The following is a 20,988-nucleotide window of genomic DNA, read 5'->3' as shown; positions in this document are numbered from 1 at the left end:
CAAATGCTTATTAGTCCATAAACTCATCAATTAATTTTATCATCAAAATCCAAAATTCAACACTCTACTCTTAAAACTTGGTTTCTAATGGGATCCGATGATTTAGTGCTGGTATGATTGCACTCATTTTGCATGCATCGTCCCTCACCTTTATGCACGTTGCGGCCGACGTATCGACGACCGGAGCCCCTTGCGCGCCCCGAAACCTCTTGAACAATCTCGGAATCACTCTTGTCGGCTCTCTACGAGTCCCACGAGGCTGACTGCGTACTTGACACAGCAAGCACACGCCGAAACCATCGGGACTTTCTCGAACGAACTCAGAATCGCTATTGCGACCCCAGTCTAGAAAGCTCTAGCCAAGCCCCATGAGACTGACAGCATAGTGGTCACAGCAAATTTCGAGCCCCAAAACCATCAAAACGAAGGTCTGCGGAAGAGGTTTTCGTCGCTCGGGGCGCAAAAAGGAGTGCAACACGAGGACTTCCCAAGGGGTCACCTATCCTAGAACTACTCTCGCCCAAGCACGCTTAACTTCAGAGTTCCGATAGGATCAGATGCTTTAGTGTTGGTATGATCGCACTCATTTTGTGTGTGTCGTCCCTCGCCTTTGAGCATGTCGCGGTCGGCGTATCGACAGGCCAACTGCGTACTTGACACGGTAAGCGCTCGTCGAAACCATCGAGACTTTCTCGAACGAACTCAGAATCGCTATTGCGACCCCAGTCCAGAAAGCTCTGTCCGAGCCCCATGAGACTGACAGCGTAGCGGTCACGACAAATTATGAGCCCCAAAACCATCAAAAAGGAGGTCTACGGGAGAGGTTTTCGTCGCTTAGGGTGCAAAAAAGAGTGTAAGAGGAGGACTTCCTCAAGGGTCACCCATCCTAGTACTACTCTCACCCAAGCACGCTTAAAAGTTCTAATGGGATCCGATGCTTTAGTGCTAGTATAATCACACTTGTTTTGTATATGTCGTCTCTCGCCTTTGAGCACGTCGCGACCGGCGTATTGACGACCGAAGCCCTTTGCGCGCCCCAAAACCTCTCTAACGATCACGAAATCACTCTTGCCGGCTCTCTCTGATGCCCACGAGGCCGATTGCGTACCTGACATAGCAAGCGCGTGCCAAAACCATCGGGACTTTCTCAAATGAACTCGGAATCGCTATTGCAACCCTAGTCCAGAAAGATCTCGTCGAGCCCTACGAGACTGACAGCGTAGTGGTCACGGCAAATTCTGAGCCCTAAAACAATAAAAAAGGAGGTCTACGGGAGAGGTTTTCGTCACTCGAGGCACAAAAAGGAGTGCAACATGAGAACTTCCCAGGGGGGTCACCCAAGTGTGATCATACTCTCACCCAAGCACGCTTAACTTCGAAGTTTTGATGGGATCCGATACTTTAGTGTTAGTATGATCACACTTGTTTTGCATGCATCGTCCCTCGCCTTTGAGCACGTCGCGGCCAGCGTATCGACGACCGGAGCCCGTTGCACGCCCCGAAACCTCTCTAACGATCTCAAAATCACTCTTGCCGGCTCTCTCCGATGCCCACGAGGCCAACTGCGTACCTGACACGGCAAGCACATGCAAAGCCATCGGGACTTTCTCGAACGAACTCGGAATCGCTATTGCGACCCCAGTCCGGATGTCGGTGGTCTCGACGGAAGAGGAATCAGTGGAGTGGATGTAGGTCACGATGAACGAACCACTACAAAACGGTTCACAATTTTGTTTTGCTGTTTATCTTTATTGCAAACTGCTTTACTTCTTAATTACTTTTGCTGGACACCCTTTCATACGCTTTCAAGTTAATATCTTTCTGAAACGAGTTTAATTGAATGAATGATTTTCAAACCGATGATTTTTATCCGCTGCACTAATTTACCCCCTCTTAGTGTCGCTCATGATCCTAACAATGGATTCATTCTTATTAGGGTGAGAGAGAAGAATACTCAAAATAAACAGGAAACACCTATAGATCAATAACAAAAAAATATATCCAAAAGCTAATGTAAAATTTAACATAGTTCGATAACTTTCATTTACATCCATGAAAAAAATCAAAATTTTAATATATGAGATCAATTACATAACTCATCGCAAGTAGTTAGAACCTCCTAAAATACTTATCTACCATAACAATCTTCACATTGATGAGTATTTTTTTACTTTATACCTTATGCAAAAATTAAACCATTAATTTGAAGAATTCACTATAGGTATTATAAATTAAATTAGTTTGATGGTCTAAACCTAACTCCAATAAGCTAGCACTATTTGATTCTAGAGAGAGATATTTATCTTACTGCCTTACCATCAGCATAATTTTTTTCCTTACAACCATATGCTTCCTAGACATGATAAATATCACTCATCGTTTTTTGCATCATGAACGAAACTTGCTATTGTAGGCATCTATCATCTTATGCATGTGTAATCTATTTGGAAGATCTTTACTATATTTTTTTTACTAAATGGTACAACCCTTGATATAATCTTCTTATCATTAGGACCATTTTACTATATTTTTTTAGAACTCCACCTCCCATCATATAGCCATAATCTTGGAAATCTAAAAGACTTAGAATATAAGCTACATCCTCTAACGTGCGTACCAATCTATCAAATATTTTGGTATTCACTTTACCAACACCCATGACCTCCACTATTGAATCATGAGGCAAACGTAGCTTTCTAGTTAATTTTCATTTAACGAATCAAATAATCCTTTTAAGCATAAACATGAATGACATATGTAAAATATTATAACTAGCTTTTCTAGAAAGATGCATCATTACCTTTGAAGATTATGAAGACATCATCAATACCATCCATCATTAGAGAGCACTTACTAGTCTTATCTTCCTATTTTTTCTTTTCCTAGACAATTCTATCTAATATGTCCATAATTTTTGTATCTATAGCTTTAAACATTATTTAAAGACCTAACTCTTGATCTCGACCTACCATGTTGAGATCCACCTTTATCAAAAAAATCTTCCTCGTCAACCTCCATCTTAAGTAGCTAATGTCTCACTATCTATATTTTTAAATTTATCCATTTTTCTTATAGTATAAAATACTATGTTTTTGTAATGAGTTACTATATTCTTCTCACGTATTATCATCTCTACAAAATTATCAAAGGCGTCGATGAGCTATGTAAGAAGCAACATCATTGTATCTTCTTTATCAATCTTTAAATCAACTTTCTTCGATTGATTCAATATTTCTTTCAATACATTCAAATGCCTTATTTATTAAGTCTTTGCCTTCTTCCATCCTGGTGTTAATATAACATCTACTTTAGATATAACTTATTAATTGAACTTTTAACAAGATAAAGCTATTCTAATTTATCTTAAATAATCAACATAGAGTAATCATCAATAATATTATTGATAATATTATCAATGATACACATCAAAAATAGTAATTACATGTTACTTTTTTAGTTCTAAAATATAAAAATAAAATATTTAATTTTATTTATCCTGATGTCTTCGATTTTATCGATATAATATATCACATATGTATAAATAATATAAAAATAATAATTTTAATATTCTAGTTAAATATTTTGTTGTGACGAACCACGATGTCATTGGAGGTCATGTGTGACTATTATGGATGAAGAGAAAAAGTGACGACAAAAGGTGAAACAAAGGAAGAGGAGAGATACGATGACTCAAATGTCGATACTCTACATCTATGTCGACACCGCTTGGCAATTACGTCGACATTGATGTAGATGCAAAACAACGAAAGAGCCGCTCGATATCTGCATCAACATATGTATCGATACGAATACATACACAGATATAGAGCGATGACACTTTACATCTACATTTTATAATTATGTTAGCATTGATGGAGCATCTACATCATTTTCTTCCTCACTCTCCCTCGTCACCCTCCTTCTACCCCCGTAAAAAATTATAAACCTCTCCAGCGTTCTCATTTCTCATCAACCATTGCATTGTTTTCATTAATCGATAGTACCCCAGTGGTACTATCGTTTGTCACCATGGAACAAGTAATTAGGACGTTAAAATTATTTTATTTATTTATTATTTTTATATTTAAAAATAATATTAAGATAAATAAAAATAAAAATATTTTATTTATAATTATATAAATTTTTAAATCTAAAACCGAGGTGCTAAAGAGATTTATCGTGAAACGAACCACTACTGTCTTTTCGTGCTCTGCCACCGCACTAATTAAGCTTTAAAGGAGATTACTGAAGTCGACCGCCCCCACGACAAGAGGAACCTCGATCGAGAGCAAAGAGCCAGAGGGGAGAGAGGAAGCCGGTCCCGATCCCAAGATGTCGTCTGCCTTCGATACCTTCAGCAACGATGGCGACGACGCGGCGGCGGCGGCGGCGGCGGCGGCGGCGGCGGCAGCGGGATCCGCCACCAACCGGCCCTTCGACGACGGCTACCTCGGCTACGACCCCCGCCTCCCATCCCAACGCTTCGACGCCTTCTCCACCTTCTCCCCCGCCGACGATGTCCATCCCGCCGTGGACCACTTCCCCCCGGCCTCCCCCGGGTTTCCCGTTGACGTTGCCTCCGGCAGTGACTTCGATTTCCACTCCGAAGACGTCCCCATCCACCACCCTGTCGGCGGCGGCAGCGGCGGAGACAGCATCCCCGCCTCCCCTGAGGGGTACGGCTTCTCGTCGTCGACGTCCCCCTTCACGATGCCCCAGGCCAATGGGGCGACATATGGTGTGGAGGAGAACGGGGAGATCTTCACCTCGGATGGCCCGATCCTTCCCGATCCGGAGCAGATGCAGCGCGACGAAGGGTTTATACTGCGGGAGTGGCGCCGGTGAGGCCCTTTCTTTATAGATCTGCTCATCCGTTGATCTTATTCTTATACTCTTTTTTTGGGTCAGCTTATTTAGATCTTTCGTATTCCTCATGGACGTTGATAGATCTGCAACTTATATTTGGATTTCTCTTACAGTTCTCTGAATTCCTAATCTCTTATTAGGTTGATAGCTAGGTTTATTTGATTCATATTTTAGATCTCAAAATTCTTATTAGCCTTTGAAGGTCACTCAGTCGGTGATCTCATCAATTAGTAGCTTTAGTAAGATTTATGGTTGTATTTTGCGATAAGAAATTGTTTTGAATTTTAGAAAGGTTGATTCGATAGAGAAATGTGCACTCATAGATAAATGTGCACTCATTAGAATGCTTGGTTCAATGTCTCCAGATTGTGAAAAAAGTGACGATCATTAGCGACAAACTGCATAGGTGACAATAGGTGATAACCTAATTGCTTATGTGATAACTTGGACAACAACTTGCGTACACTATCAATTATATGTTGATTTAACTACAACAAAGTATAAAGTCGTAAGTCTCAACTATTTGAGGTCGTCATTGAGATATATAAAAAACTATATGTTTAGTTAAGTTCGGAGTACTTAAATTTTTGTTTATAGTTTTTATTAAAGTCTTTTTTAGATCTTTTTCTATTTTTCCTCGTATTACTAACATTAATTATTTCACCTGTTCTTATTATCGCAATCGGAGGTCTTCTTCGCATATGTTCAGACGATCTTAAATGATTTTCTCTCATCTTATTCTCTATCGAAGCAATACCTAGTTATTTACGAATAAACATACTTATTTTTCTATCTTTCCTAGTAACTTTACACATTCATCTTAACATTCTCATCTCGGTAATACAAATTCTTTGTATATGTTTTTTCTTAACTGTCTAAAACTCACATCCATAAAGCATTGTTGGTCTCACAGAATTATATCATTTCTTGAATCCAACTTGAGGGGTGTAAGCACTAATGACATTCAAAATATCTTATCCTTTCACAAATTTTAGAACGATAATTTTATCTCTAAATCTTTTTACATCTACAACATTGTCCTTAAGATCCTTATCAATAACAATTTCTATACCATTTCTATATTTAACTTTTCTAGTATATCAAATTTTAAATCTAGTGCTATCAATCTCTCTAGATTTTTCCCCTACTCATTTAGTCCCTTGTAAGTAAATAATATTTATTCTTCTTCTGATTATAGTGTCTATCAATTCTAATTTCTTCCCTAAAAGTGTTCATATATTTCCAAAGTACTAACCAGACCCTCTATTCTTGGACTAACTTCTTTACTCACGTTGGCCTAAAACAATGAGATAACCCTTGCCTACTTGGCATAATATCCGGGCACTAATGTGATGGGTCACTTTCGAGCGACCTCCTAACTTAATGTTTGCAATTCAGGACGCTCAGGTGGTGAAGGTGTCTTACATCACATCCAGGTGACAACCTAGCTCTATACTAGAATCGATTAAAATCCATGTTCATAAAATCTGATATAGTTTTACGTTGGTTGTCAGTGACCTAACGCAACCTTCCATCTTTTTCATTCGGGTTTGAGACCGGCATTGGCGATGCTTTATGTGTTGAGTTAACTAATGTATCTATTTTTTAGAGTCCATAAATTATCTCACAACGAGGGTTTCCATATTCCATATTTTTCTTAGATTTGCAGAATCATTTAAAAAGCATACTGTAGTCTATAAAATTGATTAATGTTATGTGTACAACATTGTCATTAATATCCTAGCTCGATTGATATTGAAGTGTACATAACACCTAGAAATATACTTGACAGTTGGTATTTTCTCACATTAATGTATGCTATGCAATAAGGAGTACTTGTTGTATTATTCAAACAATAATTACCTGGTCTTTTGAGGATTTGATTTGCCTCTTAGACACTGCCAAGGCATCTAGGCAACTTTGATGGTGAACCATCTATGCTTATAAAGAATTTTAAGAGAGTTTTTTCTAGGCAAAGAAATCAGTAAAAATTCATCAATTAGTTGCCCTAGAGTATGAAAAAATAGAGTCTTTTGGTTTTTTTAGGTGTTAACCTTGGGACTCTATTTTTTTATTAAGGGCACTCTTTTTCTTCTCAGCGTTAAGTTTTTAAAGCTTTTTAGGTCTTCTAGGAATTTCCAAAAGACATAAAAGTTCTAGAAGTCAAAGGAGGAAGAGGACTCTTGGAAATCATTGCCTTCATTTACTGTACTAAGGTTCCTAAACCCTATAGATAGTGTAGCTTGTCAATGGATGGAACAATTTAGATTTGAAAATTACATCTTCTTTTTTTAGCCTCTTACTCTCCTCTCTGATATGATTCTCTTTTTCTCTCTCTACTTCTCGTGCTGTTCTACATCAAACTTACTGTGCAACAGTGGTGTGCATTTGAGCCATTCTAAACTGTAGATTTCATCTGGGATGTGATAGAATAGAATAATGGTATGATGATTGAGAATTTCAAATAGATGATGATTATTGTACTGATGAATGTATCAGCAGAGGCATGCATCTATTTTGTTCCTTGTGGTTCATAGATTCTCGTCATCAATTATTGTTGTCATAGTGCTTCTTTCTTGTAAGAGTCATGCAGGACTTTTAAAACATATAACTTGGAGACGTTAAAAATTGAGCCATTTTAACATCCATTCTCTACAGGGAAAGTTTAGAATTTAGTATTGTTACATTACATTTGCACTCATTGTCTCCGAGTCTGGTTAGCATGTGATTCCTCTTCGTCTCTTTTCGTCTGGTACTGTTGCCAATCACCTGTATTTTACGGTCAGGCAACCTTTTGCTAAAACAATCTAAGGTCGCAGATGTTGTTGGGAAAAATATATTCTTTAGAACTAAAACTTCTGTAGTTATACAGTCTCAGTTGGCTTGTAGACCAGCTAATTTTGAAGTTTGTACTAAAAGGGTTAGGACTCGATGGTGCTTTTTGGCCCTTCATCTCCTGATTTTCTAGATGCTAGCTAGTACATTCCACTTGGAATGTAACCTAGAGCTGGATAAGCCTAGAGCTTGTCTGATAAAGGCCTTTTTGGGTTTGGTTAAGTGTCATCACTGATGGTTGCCTTTGACTTTGCCCTTCATATAATATGGTTATCCACCAAATGAGGTCCAAATTTCTTTTTTCTCTTTTTATTGATTTCTTTTGTTATACCCTTAAGTTGAAACTGGAGTCAGTTTTCCCCATGTAATGAGATATTGATGATATGGTAGTTAATATGGTGAAAGTACAACCTTGTGGGCATTCATGTCATGGACAATTGAGCAGTCTGAGAGTTATGAACACTGACTTGATGCATTATACTTTCCAATACACATGCACGAGTGTACTTGTTCAACATAGCATTTTAGGATGCTTGTCTGCATTTATTCTTGATGTGAGAGTGAAAGATGCTTTCTTGTTAATTTCTCGCTTTATTTTTCAGATCATGGGAATTGTTAATAGCAATCAAAAGTCATTCATGCTGTAATTCTTTGTCATCCGCTTATCAAATTTAATAGCACCTGCACTTACCAGGTTTGGTTAGTTGTTTTTTCTCATTGCAGAAACTTGAACAACATGTCCCAAATTGTTAGTAAATTGTCAGTATATGTTGATGTGACATGTGTTGAATTTGTACTTTTGTTGACAGTTTATCTTTGACAAATTAATTCCTTCATAACATTGTAAATTTGCTATGGCCTTACATATATATTTTTTTAAGTGTTTAGCTTTACAGATTTTTATCTGGTAACTGTCCTTCTAAGCACTTGCCATCTAATTAAACACCACGCGTCACTCAGGATGACCGCATTCTGCAACCTTGAGCCACCTCTATGAATCTTTTTTACGTAGATCATGGAACATGTGTTTTTGTCACTTTTAGGATATGGCATGCCATTGAACTTAGTTTGACTTCTTGTTAAATGACAGGTAATACCGAACTAACCGTCCCTGTTGAAAGCTTTTGCAGACTACACAGTTGAAAAAATGATCCAAAGATATCTTGGATGTTAAAATATTTCTTTGCTTACTCAGTTGTGCATGTGACCTATGCTGGTTTTTTTTTCTGTTGGTAAGCTTCAAGTAGTTTCAATTGAAATGTCAAACATGCAGCCAAAATGCTGTCCTCCTTGAAGAGAAGGAGAGGAAAGAAAAGGAGCTACGAAACGAAATCATTTCTGAAGCTGAAGAATATAAGCAAGCTTTCTATGAGAAAAGGAAACTGAACTGTGAAACAAGCAAGTTGCAGAACAGAGAAAAAGAGACGGTATATAATCCTGGTCATTCTTATCCTGCGTCCCATCTACTTGCGTCAAGAGATTATGATATAATTTCTTCCTCTGAGCAGTACCTTTTCTATTTGTTTATTGTCAGCTGTATCTCGCCAACCAGGAGAAGTTCCATGCAAATGCGGATAAACAATACTGGAAAGCAATTGCTGAACTAATTCCCCATGAGATAGCCAACATTGAGAAGAGAGGGAAGAAGGATAAGGATAAGAAGCCGTCGATTGTTGTTATCCAGGGACCGAAGCCTGGAAAGCCTACTGATCTCTCAAGGATGCGTCAGATTTTAGTAAAGCTGAAGCATACTCCCCCGCCGCACATGAAACCTCCAACACCACCTGTGGCCACACCAGCCAAAGATGCCAAAGATGGAGCTGCAGCTGAAGGGAAAAAGCCGGCACCACCAGCCAAGAATGCCAAAGCTAATGGTGCTGCAGCCGTGACCAAGGTGGATACGGCTACAGCAGAAGGACAAGCAGTCAAGGCACCAGAAGTAGTGGCTACCGCTTGATCCTCCTTGCAACTATTAGACCAGCAGGACATCCATTCTCAAGATTGTTCAGACAAGTTTCAAGTAGCTGCAGCCATGAGTATGCGATCTCGATGTTTGTCCACCTTTTGTCCCTTTCCAGTTCGATATGATTATCTGCAGAAAGATGTTGTTTCTTAACAGTTAATCCTAATGTTAGGCTTTCATTGTCGGGATACCACAAACTTTTACTCGTTAGCTTCCCCTCGTGTTTGTTTGTGTATATTAGGTTCTTATTAAGTCGGACATATCATTATTGTCGTAAACTTGTAGATGTGCTAGTTAGTTCAAATGTGATTGATGCATGAACTATTTCAAGATACCTGTATTAGATTGCTCGATGCACTTCATTTTCCATAGTTTTATGTACATATTCGTGGGTGATTCAGAAAATAATGAACTCGAAGAGCTTAAAAAGGATAGACAATCATGAGGTTTTTTCAAGACATTATCCTTTAATTAAGATATTTTAAGATATTACATTGTTTTTATTTACTATTCTGGTCTGTCGATTCACTCAAATCAAATTCAAATATCCTTAATCGGGTTTAGAACACGAAGAAAATTCAAATTCAAATGCAGATCCACTATTTTTCCAAATTGATGTTTATCCCTTCGAGACAGTGACTAAAATAAATTGGATGATTTTTTTTCTTCTAAAAAATACTGATTTTAAATGTTTTTTAATTAATATTCTCATTTTATTTTTTTAGACTGCACATCTAATTTAAAAAATACCTAAATTATCTCTCAAAAATTTTATCTATTATAATGTTTTGGGCTTGTTATAGTATTTTGATCATTATTTTTGAACTGTACAATGACATGAATGCACCGAGAGCGATTGGATCACACCTGAACAGTAGTCGATATAGTGTTCCGACCAATTAGGATTCCTCCGCACACACCCTCCGCCAATTATACAGCCCCACGCCAATTAGGAGTGACTCATAGAGCTCGAGAGTGTTCGATCTACATGTATTTCCTATAGAAGAATTAGATCAAGAGGCAATTTCAAAATAACATAACTAGTCTCGAAGAAGTCAGTGTCTAATGCCTCTACGATTCCAATTGAAGATTTTTATAAGGAAAAAATATTGGCTGAGAAGAAGGTACTCCCCTGATGGCGGCATGTTTATGACCTCGACGAGCTTTTGCCCCTTCGAGTGATGTTTGTAGATTTGGATGCTAACGCCCCCTCACGAAGGAAGATCGATAAGAAGGTAACGACAAATAAAGGTGGAGATGCATATATAAGAGAGGTCAAAGGAGAAGGTGGGAAAAAATTAAACCATCATGTTATAAGCGTGATAGGTGGGGGCACAAGAGAGGACGAAGTGGGAAGCAGTAAGACAAAGATGCTCAAGAGAAGAAATAGAGATCAGGAGACCACTATGTACATAACAAAAGCTCCTGAGCTTGTCGTCAGTACTAAAGAGGTTGCATGCGTATGATATCCTATTAGGCAACAGTAACTCTGTGCTACTACCGGTGATCGTTTTCATGACGACACCTCCTCCCGCTATTAATGGTGGTCTCAATTTTTTTAAACTTAAATTGTAAATGTCATTATATTAATAGTTTATTATGAGTCAACATGTTATGTAGGTAGACTCTAACGTCCGTTAACTTAGACTTTATGAGAGAGGTTTATATACTATTTTTTTGAAAATATAAGGGTTATTTTAGACACGAATAAACTATAAGGACTTAAGTGGCCCATGACGTTAACTATAGAAGTTAAATTGGATCTTAATCATTTTTAAAATTTAAACTATATATATCATTATATTAATAGTTTATTATTATTTAGCGTACCACGACGTTTATTGATTACATAAACGTCGATTACATATCTTTCATATGATTTTTTAAATTGGAGCTAAAATATATCTTTCATATGATTTTTTAAATCGATTACATAAGATTATCTAGATTTATATTCAGATCTTTTGCACCCCTAATTAATGATATATTCACTTTTGTCTATGCGCCAACCTTACCAACACGAGAGTTAAGACAATATGTCAATTAGGGCATTTCTTCAAATGATGAACATCAGCTGATTGAGATGGGATCCCACCGCCAAATGATCATGCTAAAGATAAATTAAAAGCAGTGAAAGAAGAAAGGGTAAATTTTTGGATATGTTTTTCGGTCTCCCTTTTTGTTTCTTTCCTCATTATTCAACTTTCTTTTTATCCCAAAAATGGTCCCGACGGGATTGCCTAAAAAGATTGTTAGTCTTTGTATTGGACCGATGCAAGAAGTGAATCAGTCCACTGCTCTGGTTAAAATATTTCTGAATAGGATTGATTATAGTTTTTTTTTTATGCCACAAAAACATTTTAAGTCTGAACAAAAATGATATCTGACTGACTTAAAATATAATATAAACTAATTCAGTAACTTTGGTTGAATTTTATGATATTGTAAGTTTATACAAAAACATTATCCGACTCAAAATTCAATACAAACTAATTGACCAACTTTGATGGAGTTTCAAGATGTTCTTATGTTAATTATAGTATTCTTTGTATGATCAAAATATTTTTGTGGATGTGTCAAAAACCTTATTAAAAAATATTCTAACGGATACTATCAGTATATATATATACTGATCCAACTTATACACCGATCCAATCAAAAGGATAAATTTTTTATTTTATTTTATCATCGATATTTTGAAAGATTCATGAAGCACAAAGAAGAAAATAAAAATAAAAAGATGAGCCCCAACCAAATAAATCTATATGGGATTTCTTTGAGAATTTGTGCAAAGAGAAATGAATCCAAAAACCAAATCCACTCATGAGTAGGTGATGAAAAGAGTGGCAAGTCAATGAGATGATTCGCTGTCACACATTAGGAGCTTCTTATGATTCCCAGCAAATCCTTCTGGCATTCCTCCTCTCTCCATAGAAAGAAAGTGGGCATTGGAAGCTTCTAAACAAACATCAAATGAGGTTAATTATAAATTATTTTTTTTTATATTTTTAAAATTTATATTGAGATCTTTACATTTATGAAAATCAAATATTTAATCCCGCTACTTCAATAAATTTTTATTTTTTATTTTTAATCATATAAAATTATATTTTTAATCTAGTATAGATCCATTATCATTGTAGTTTCGTAAGTACTAGGATCCCAATATAATTTTTGAAACTATAAGAATCAAAATATTAAAAATAACTAATTACAAAAAATAATTTATAATTAACCATATGGAATGAAATATAAAAAATAATAAGCTTGCATTCTAAGTCACATGGCTCATGTCTAAATCCACCTAGTCAATCAAAGTTTCTACTGTTTTATAATAATAATAATAATAAATAAAATAAAATAAATAAATAATCATTTTGTTTATATTAAATGGATGTTGGCTGTCAGCAAGTATAAATTTTGTAAGTATTTTATTGTTGATGATTATCTCATCTTTTAGTACATTGTCATGCAATTAGATCTATATTCATGCAATGTAAGATTTAAGCATCTTAGGTCATTGGTAATCCAATAAAAAAATTTTGTCACCTTATGTGTCATGTGAATTTATAAATTAAATATCATACCTTATATTTTCATATTGGATTACTCTTTTCTCCTATTAATACGTGTTATTATATATTTGTATTTCTGTGGTCTTACATCCTCGGACGTGTCCATCTCACTCTTCTCCGTTCGCTCCACCAATACTCGCCCGTCCATTGCAGTTCACTCTTCTCCATTAACATTTTGGATGTTTCAATCCATGTCACATCGGTGTTACTTGACGCTTCTTCCGTCCTTTAAGTAGCTCACCACTTCGGCGAATGAATGAGGATGTACATCATTTTCTCATCCAAGTGATGAGTATTCGGGGAATGGATTTAGGGGCGTGGTGGGGCATTTAGGGTTTTCATTTCAATTGGATGATTGGAAGGGGCAAGTTGTTGTCGGGGGGTTACATGCGGAAATCGTTCAGGGACTCGTTGAAGCTCCTCGAGGCTGACATCGGGCACGCGAACACTTTGTATGTAGTGCTGCCGTTGTACCTCTTCTTCTCTGTGGTTTTGTGGTTTTTTTTAAGATTTCTTGATAGGGAGGATTTTTTTTACTTGTTCACATCTTTCTGTCGATGATGTGCATATTCCTGCTGATCAATATTTCGTTCTGTTCTTGATGATGGATAGACTACAAAGATGATTCTGGCTGGATTTGGGAGGAAGCAGGAAATTGTTTATTTTTAGCAATTTTTATTGATCCGTAATCGAAGAACTCGAGTGTTTAACACTGCTTTACGTGAGCTGGAAGTATCTTTTGAGGCCAAAAATAGCTTTTTTTGGTTAGGGGATTTCTTGGAGGGTAGCTTTTCTTACCCTTAGAGTTACAGAATTGGCGTTTTCGGGAGGTCATGCAACTGCTTTCTACTACAAGGAAAGCTGATCACAGATGGCATTTTCGAGAGGTCATGCAACTGCTTTCTGGCGTAAGGAAAGCTGATCACAGATGGTTCTTTCATGTGGGACGGGGGAGTTACCTTTCTCATTATACTAGGGTTGTATAATTATTCTAAGAAGAGGTCAGATTGCCATGTTGGATCAACATCAAATAAGCTTAATTGGGAAGAGAAGATCGTTTTATGGTCTAGTTTATGTCTCCTTTATTTACTCTACATATCTTGTTCAGATGAATATTTAAAATGCTACTACTGTTTGCGACAAACACATGCTTTTATGCAATCTTTAACTTTTTTGGTTTCACCTTTAATTTTGTCAATGCTTCCTGTGTAAGAAGTGGAATAACTTTTTTTTCTTGTTGAGTAGGACAGAGCTTTAGAAAATAAGAATAAATGGGTTAAGTTTTATTTCAAATCCTCCATCATGATCTGCAGGGCATCAGATTTTCTCACCGAATATGATGGTGCATGCCTTCAAATGCGAATGTCATATCGTCCAGCTGCACATTTGTTTCTTTTTCTTGTTCAGTGGACAGATTGCAACCTTGCTGGGGCTCTTGGACTCATTAGAATTATGATATATAAGGTCGCTTTCATCCTGCATTGTTGTACCTTTTTTCTAAGGTCTTCCTGTCTGTTTACAGTTTGATTTCTGTTATTCTTTGAGGAATTCTGAGATGTGCAGGTTCATATTGATGGAACAACAACCATGTCAACTCTTGAAAGAAAAGGTAGCATTAAAGAGTTTTATGGTAAGTTCATTGTGCTGAAGTTTGGCAAGCATTCTTCTGTTTTCTGCTGATTGCTCATATCTCGATTATTTGTTCTCTTTGCTACACATTTGCAGTTGCTATTTTCCCCTCTTTGCTCCAACTACAGAAAGGGATCACCAACATGGAAGACAAAAAGCAAAAGGTGGTATGCATGGAAAGATATAGACGAAGGGATGAGGATGAAAGGAAGCAGCTCTCTGAGATAGATGTTGAAAGAGAGGAAGAATGTGGGATTTGCATGGAGATGAACAACAAAATCATATTGCCCAGGTGCAGCCATGCTATGTGTATAAAATGCTACAGAGAATGGTACAACTCTTCCCTTTAGGATTCAAAACTGTTATTTTTATGTCTTTATTGGGAATGACCTTCTGCAACAAGCTTTGGAGAATGACTCAACTTGAGCCTACAAATCTATGCAAAATTGAACTAACCTTTCAGGATGTAATTAATTGGAAATGTGAAATTTGCCTGTTTAAAGTCTTCAAGGGGAGGAAAAGAAGAAAACATATTTAATATTAATTGATGTGAGAAAATTATCTTTTGGGGAGGATCTTACTTTATGATAGTTTGGATTTTATAAATGAAATTTAAGAAGTGGAAGAGTTTCAAATGTTTGAATTGAATCAACAACGCTTCAATAAGCAATGTTGAATAGGCCCTCGGTGGAAGAACTGGACTGGGGGAACCATCACAAGTACGATTGTCTTGTCATAGATTTAGCTGGAATTGCCTAAGCCATGAGGCACTCTTGTAGCCAAGACGCGAACTTAGCTTGAGTTGCCTAAGTTGCGAAGCGCCCTTGCGCTAACTTCTCGAACTTAGTTGGGATTGCCTAAATTATGACGCGCCCTTGCAATATGCGTCTGCAAAGATCAGCCAATTTGCAACCTCACTCAGGTCCCGAAGGACCTGTAAAAGAGAAAGTTGATTAGTTCGAAGAATGAGCGGTAAACAAGTCCTGACGTCTCGCAGAAAGGGAAGCTTTACAAGCAATTCAGCAAGCACCTTGCGTGCATAAGAGAAAAGAGGGGAAGGAGGAAAACAAGGATTTTAGAAGGTAGAACGAACAGTTGCAAGTCCACAAACAACTGCTCACCGGGTGCTGGGAGCGAAGGCAAGTTCTCGTCAAGTTAACGTGCGAACTTGTGAAGATTTTTCAACGCCTGACAATATACCGAAGCCCCATCTAGCCCTGTGCCACCCAGGAGGTTCCAGGGTGCTAAGATGACTGACGTTTGGGTGGGCAGCTGCGGCTTGCAGAAAACAAGCCATGGCACGTGAAAATGGAGTCATTTTTGGGGCAGTTCAGCTCGGCGCGGCGAGCGATCGCATTGTAGCGTTGCAACCTATTCGAACATATTTTTTTACAAGCAAAAATACACAAAACCAAGGCAAAAAAGGCGTCATGTCTCTGTACAAGCATGCAAAAGCGACGAACGGTTCGTTGAACGAAGTTGTTGCGAGTAAGGAACTTGCATGAAATGTCTTGCTAACGTAGCATAGGAGCACTCCTACTAAGAAATGGAAGAACAAATTGCACATCTTACTTTGGGTTCAAGCTATTCTATGACAAAATAAGTTATGGACTCGGATACGATGCTCCTCCTATTGAGAGTGACTTGGGGATAAATGGAAAATTAGTGGAATGAATAAATGAGGACTCATACTTCACTTCTCAAGAGGGCAGTAGTTTTTAGAGAGAATTATTAATAAGTGTTTTCAGCAGAGTGTCCTAATCCTAATAATTGTAATATATGACTTCTTGAATTGTTCACAGTACAAATTAACAGGAAAATACTCCTAATTTTCTTCTTTATAATTCTTAATATTTCTTTTATGTTACTGATTTACTTTCTTCTTTCTTCTCTTAAATATCTCATGCATACATTTCTGATACTGATGGTATAGGGAAGATGTCATATCAATTATTTGATCTAGTTTTGAGCTGTAGTCTATTGTTCATGAGTTTTTGATAGTCTAAATATCAAATTGCATACAAATCATGGTTTGGTGTAAAGCAGGAATGTGCAGTATGCGAGGAGATTGAAGCTAAAAGCTATACAAGCAGTGTGTGGAGAAGTAGAACAAGTGTTTGCAATGCTGCTAAGATTTAATTTGTTAATATGATTTTACTGGTAAAAGGAGTTGAATCCTTTTGCTTGCTCACACTAGGAAACCATATTCATGAGATTTCATAGTGTTCGGTTGCCATGAATAGTTCTTAGTTTTCTACTCATAGTTCTTAAAATCAGCAGATACTATTATGTCGTTTAGGACTGAGATGTTGCTCATGCCTAGATAAAACTTTACACTAATACTACTTGTTATTGCCAATATATCCTTTTTCAGCTTAAAGAAAAGGAAGAGATACCTAAGGGTTCACATTTGGAGTAGGTTGCCTTAGGTCATTTGCTTTGTGAACTTCAACTTGAACTATTTTCGTTAGATTGTTGGTGCAGCAGTGCATGAAAGGCTGTCGCAGCTCTAGTTTTAAGATACCTATAGGAATTGATTTGGTAATTGTCTATTTAAAGAAATAATTTATTAGTGATTCCATTCTTATAAGTTTCCAAGTGGGCAATAAACTCCCAAAATTGGCACCTGTAGACCCTTATTTTCCTGTTCTTCATCTGAATATGTAATGGATGCTTCAGCTTATTATTATAAGTGGGGAAGATTCATTCAGTGGTTTGTGACTAACGAATTGGAGTCTATATGAGATCACCACCGCCACGCATCATTAAATATGTGGTGATTGGTTCTGTATTTGTTGCCAATTTAAGACTTTCATGGATGACTTATTTATGACATATCATGAAGAAACCGATGCAGTTTTGTCATTGAGAAGCTAGCATAGATGAAATCCATTCTGATGCATCATGATCTATTAGGTCACTGGTTTCACATTATAAATAGATGAATTTTGGGAAGATTCTATCGTCTCTTATTCATAATAATGGATGATATAGTGACAGGGTTATGCCAAATTTATTGTGACATGTAGGGCAGTCCTTAGGCCACCAAGAATTTTCTGGGTTAATTCAGTACTTGGATTCTGGAATTGACTTGGTTGGTGGTGGCACATGAGGAGCAAGTCAAATCAGATGAGTTTCTTTTTGACATATCGTACATCAGATTGATATCATGATCATTCAAGTCATCATTACAAATACATTGAATCCAGTTGCAGAGTAAAACTTGGTCTATAAGTGCCTTGGAAGACCTAATAGATTCTGACCATTCTGACCTAGTCATCATCACTAACTGTCTAGTTCTTGATATTTATATATTTATATATATGTTAAAAGTTCTTCTAGATAATTTATGATGGGCAAGAAAGTTGTGCATTCTCTATTAAAAGAAAATTAGATGTGCGAAAATGCACCTGTAAGGTTGATTTTGTCAGACAGTTTGTTGGTACGTGCAAGGACCAGCCAATCAAATTTCAGGGTTTTATTTATTGATTTCCTGGATCTACCTGGCAAGTGTTTACATGATGCATGCAATATTTTCATATGCTTTGAATGAGTGAAAGTAGAGCATCATATTTTAAGATCATTTTTTTCTTCTTGTCGGAGTGGTTCCTTCTAGTTTTGTAGTTTTGGGGCTTTAGAAGTGTACCTTGTTTCTGTCTCTAGTTTGCTTTGGCTTTTTGAGAAACTCTGCACTTTGCCATGCATTTCATAAATAGGCATTATTTATTTTCAATTATTTATACACTTCTAATTGTAGATTAGAGATGTGATCATGTGGAAGAATCTGATGCAATTACCATATGTCAAGAATAATGTGCAGTTTCTTTTATCTTTATCTTTTTTTTTTTAATGAAGATGTCTTTATTTGTATGTAAAATTTTATAGAGATGATTTTTTTTGGGAAATTTCCTTTTCGATGTCTCTTCGGTAGGAAGACCAAAATTGGAGAAACGTTTCAAGGCTTTTATAAAAAGTAGCTTTCTATTTCTATATTTTCTCTGTAGATGGAAAAAAGGTTCTTAAAAATATTTTTTTCTGTTTTTCTCAACCATCTTTTTGAAAGGGCCTATTTTAGTTTAGTGGCACTCAGAACAAAAGAAGAGAGGCAAAAAAGCTCTTATACTTTTTAATCCTACAATCTAGACAATTTCTGTTGATCTTTATGGAAAGACTTCTTATTGAAAGTCATTTGGTCATAATTTTTCTTGCAACAAAGGAGACACTATTTTGAACTAGCACTCTGAACACAAGAAGCGAGGCAAAAAGTCTCTTATACTTTTTAATCCTACAATCTAGACAATTTTTGTTTATCTTTATGGAAAATACTTCTTATTGAAAGTCATTTTATCATAATTTTTCTTGCTACAAAGGAGACCTTATTAATTATATTGTGCCATAATCTATATTTGGACTCGACATCTGGTGATAGTTTAAATTTTTAGTCTGATTTTCAGATTAGTTCGAGACTAAACTTAAAGGATATAGAGCCAAATTTTTATTTTTTGCAATTTTCCTCAAGTTTCCTTTGCAATCGTCAGCAAATTTTATCTTTACAAAATTTCCTCAAAATTTTCTTGTGGCATTACGGTGCTACTTGTATTTATATCAGATGTAGCATATCTTCAAACCTTTCTCTCCTCATTATTGGTCTGACTCTTAGTTATTTTGTCAGAGAGAAATATTAATAGTTCAAGTCACATTTTGATGTCTTTTTGTCCATTTTCTACTTTGTCTATAAAACTTGGTTGCAAATAGTTCCCATTTTTGTTAATGGAAATGTGTATTCTCGGTGATATTTGGTAACAAGGTCAATGACTTCGAATATCAAGTACATCAACAAACACAAATGTCCATTAGACATGGAGCAAATTGGGCAGATAAAAGAACCCTTCTCTCACTACACCGTCGTCTTTTTCTGCATTTGACTTTGAGTTCAATTTTACTTTGTTGAGTTTGAAGACCAAGGACATTGTCATTAGTAATTGGTTCCTCCTAGTAAGCAAATTGTCATCATAATGTTATATTACTTTGTCTCATCATCTACAAACTTAACTTTCTACTATGGACTTTGAAAAGTTAATCTTGGGGAGTCGCTCCCTCTCTTAATTCTTTGTTTGTACAGATGAAGACTGAGCAATGATATTGTTGCAGGAACTCAAGATCACAGTCATGCCCCTTCTGTCGTGATAGCCTCAGGGATTTATGGGTGTTCGTCAATAGTAGAGATGTCGTTGACATGACAATGGTGACACGTGAAGACATCAGGCGCTTAATCATGTACATAAAGAAGTTGCCCGAAGTTGTTCCAGAGACCGTCTTCGATGCTTGTGATTCTCATGATAGGTTACCCATGTGCCCGCGCCATTTGGTTGACTTCCATCAATTTCTTAATCTAGTTTCTATCTGCTCAAGTAGCTTGATTTTATCTATAGTTTGGAGATGATTCCAGTTTAAGTGGAAAATCTGCTCTTCTTTTTCAAGTAGCTAATTGACTTGCAAGCTACACCCGCTGAGCATCTTCAGCACTATGTAAATTCTTGTACAGTTGGTAAGATTATATTTAAATTTTATTAGTATCGTGATCATTATACTTAAAAAATTTATATTGAAATCTCTATAGTTGAATCAATGTGAAAGTGATGAGCAAAAAGATAATTTCAATATCTCTTCCATTTTGAGTAGCAAAGCCCAATTATCTTGTCACCTGATCCGCCTCTCACTATATCGCAAGGATGTTTCGGGTATGGTCATCATCCCGATTGGCTCCTGGTATAGCAAGAGTGATCGTCGTTGGGATGCTAAACGCATGGTTGTTGTCCCACCTGGCTTTTGGTGTAGCGAGAGTGATCATCGTTGGGATGCTCGAGGCATGGTCGTCATCGTCGTCATCGCCACCAAGGTTATCCTCCTTGTGCCCCTCTTAATAATTATGTAACCTAACACCTGCTACCTGCTACGACATCCCATTCCTGGTCCTCGCCCACACCACTTTCGATGTTCGTAACACCCATGGTGTCCTTCTCCACTCACTTGTCACCTACGATTGGTTTGGCATCGAGACTTGGACCGATGACCAAGCCGTCTTTCTTCTTCTCTTAGCTTCCCTCCGCTTGTCCCCTT

The 20,988-nt window shown here is 36.9% G+C and overlaps 2 protein-coding genes and 1 non-coding gene across 3 annotated transcripts; 2 read left to right on the top strand and 1 right to left on the bottom strand.

The window, feature by feature from the left end:
• Positions 1–466: 466 nt before the first annotated feature.
• On the bottom strand, positions 467–585 carry LOC135675248 (5S ribosomal RNA). Its single transcript, XR_010513830.1, has one exon. It is a non-coding gene; the product is annotated as a 5S ribosomal RNA (ribosomal RNA).
• Positions 586–4,233: 3,648 nt separating this feature from the next.
• Positions 4,234–9,994, top strand: LOC135674349 (clathrin light chain 2-like). The gene is made up of 3 exons (XM_065184119.1): positions 4,234–4,841; positions 8,975–9,128; positions 9,236–9,994. Exons 1-3 carry the CDS (start codon positions 4,333–4,335, stop codon positions 9,656–9,658), a joined length of 1,086 nt encoding a protein of 361 aa, XP_065040191.1. The 5' UTR covers positions 4,234–4,332; the 3' UTR covers positions 9,659–9,994.
• Positions 9,995–13,353: 3,359 nt separating this feature from the next.
• Positions 13,354–20,453, top strand: LOC135674348 (E3 ubiquitin-protein ligase AIRP2-like). Its single transcript, XM_065184118.1, has 5 exons — positions 13,354–13,691; positions 14,553–14,703; positions 14,803–14,869; positions 14,965–15,199; positions 20,020–20,453. The coding sequence occupies exons 1-5, from the start codon at positions 13,591–13,593 to the stop codon at positions 20,309–20,311; spliced, it is 846 nt and encodes a 281-aa protein (XP_065040190.1). The 5' UTR covers positions 13,354–13,590; the 3' UTR covers positions 20,312–20,453.
• Positions 20,454–20,988: the final 535 nt, after the last annotated feature.

This window comes from Musa acuminata, chromosome BXJ1-5 (genome assembly GCF_036884655.1).
Source record: "Musa acuminata AAA Group cultivar baxijiao chromosome BXJ1-5, Cavendish_Baxijiao_AAA, whole genome shotgun sequence".
NCBI classification, from domain to species: domain Eukaryota; kingdom Viridiplantae; phylum Streptophyta; class Magnoliopsida; order Zingiberales; family Musaceae; genus Musa; species Musa acuminata.
Note: the sequence above shows the minus strand (reverse complement) of the source record. Positions and strands in the feature narration are given on the sequence as shown.

What these genes read in the sequence shown, in the direction of transcription:
- LOC135674348 (XM_065184118.1), top strand. Translation starts at nt 13,591, where the DNA reads ATGATTGGAAGGGGCAAGTTGTTGTCGGGGGGTTACATGCGGAAATCG. An exon ending in TAGCATTAAAGAGTTTTATG is followed by an intron (nt 14,870 to 14,964) that starts GTAAGTTCATTG and finishes ACACATTTGCAG; the next exon opens with TTGCTATTTTCCCCTCTTTG. An exon ending in ATAAAATGCTACAGAGAATG is followed by an intron (nt 15,200 to 20,019) that starts GTACAACTCTTC and finishes ATATTGTTGCAG; the next exon opens with GAACTCAAGATCACAGTCAT.
- LOC135674349 (XM_065184119.1), top strand. Translation starts at nt 4,333, where the DNA reads ATGTCGTCTGCCTTCGATACCTTCAGCAACGATGGCGACGACGCGGCG. An exon ending in ATACTGCGGGAGTGGCGCCG is followed by an intron (nt 4,842 to 8,974) that starts GTGAGGCCCTTT and finishes TCAAACATGCAG; the next exon opens with CCAAAATGCTGTCCTCCTTG. An exon ending in AGAACAGAGAAAAAGAGACG is followed by an intron (nt 9,129 to 9,235) that starts GTATATAATCCT and finishes GTTTATTGTCAG; the next exon opens with CTGTATCTCGCCAACCAGGA.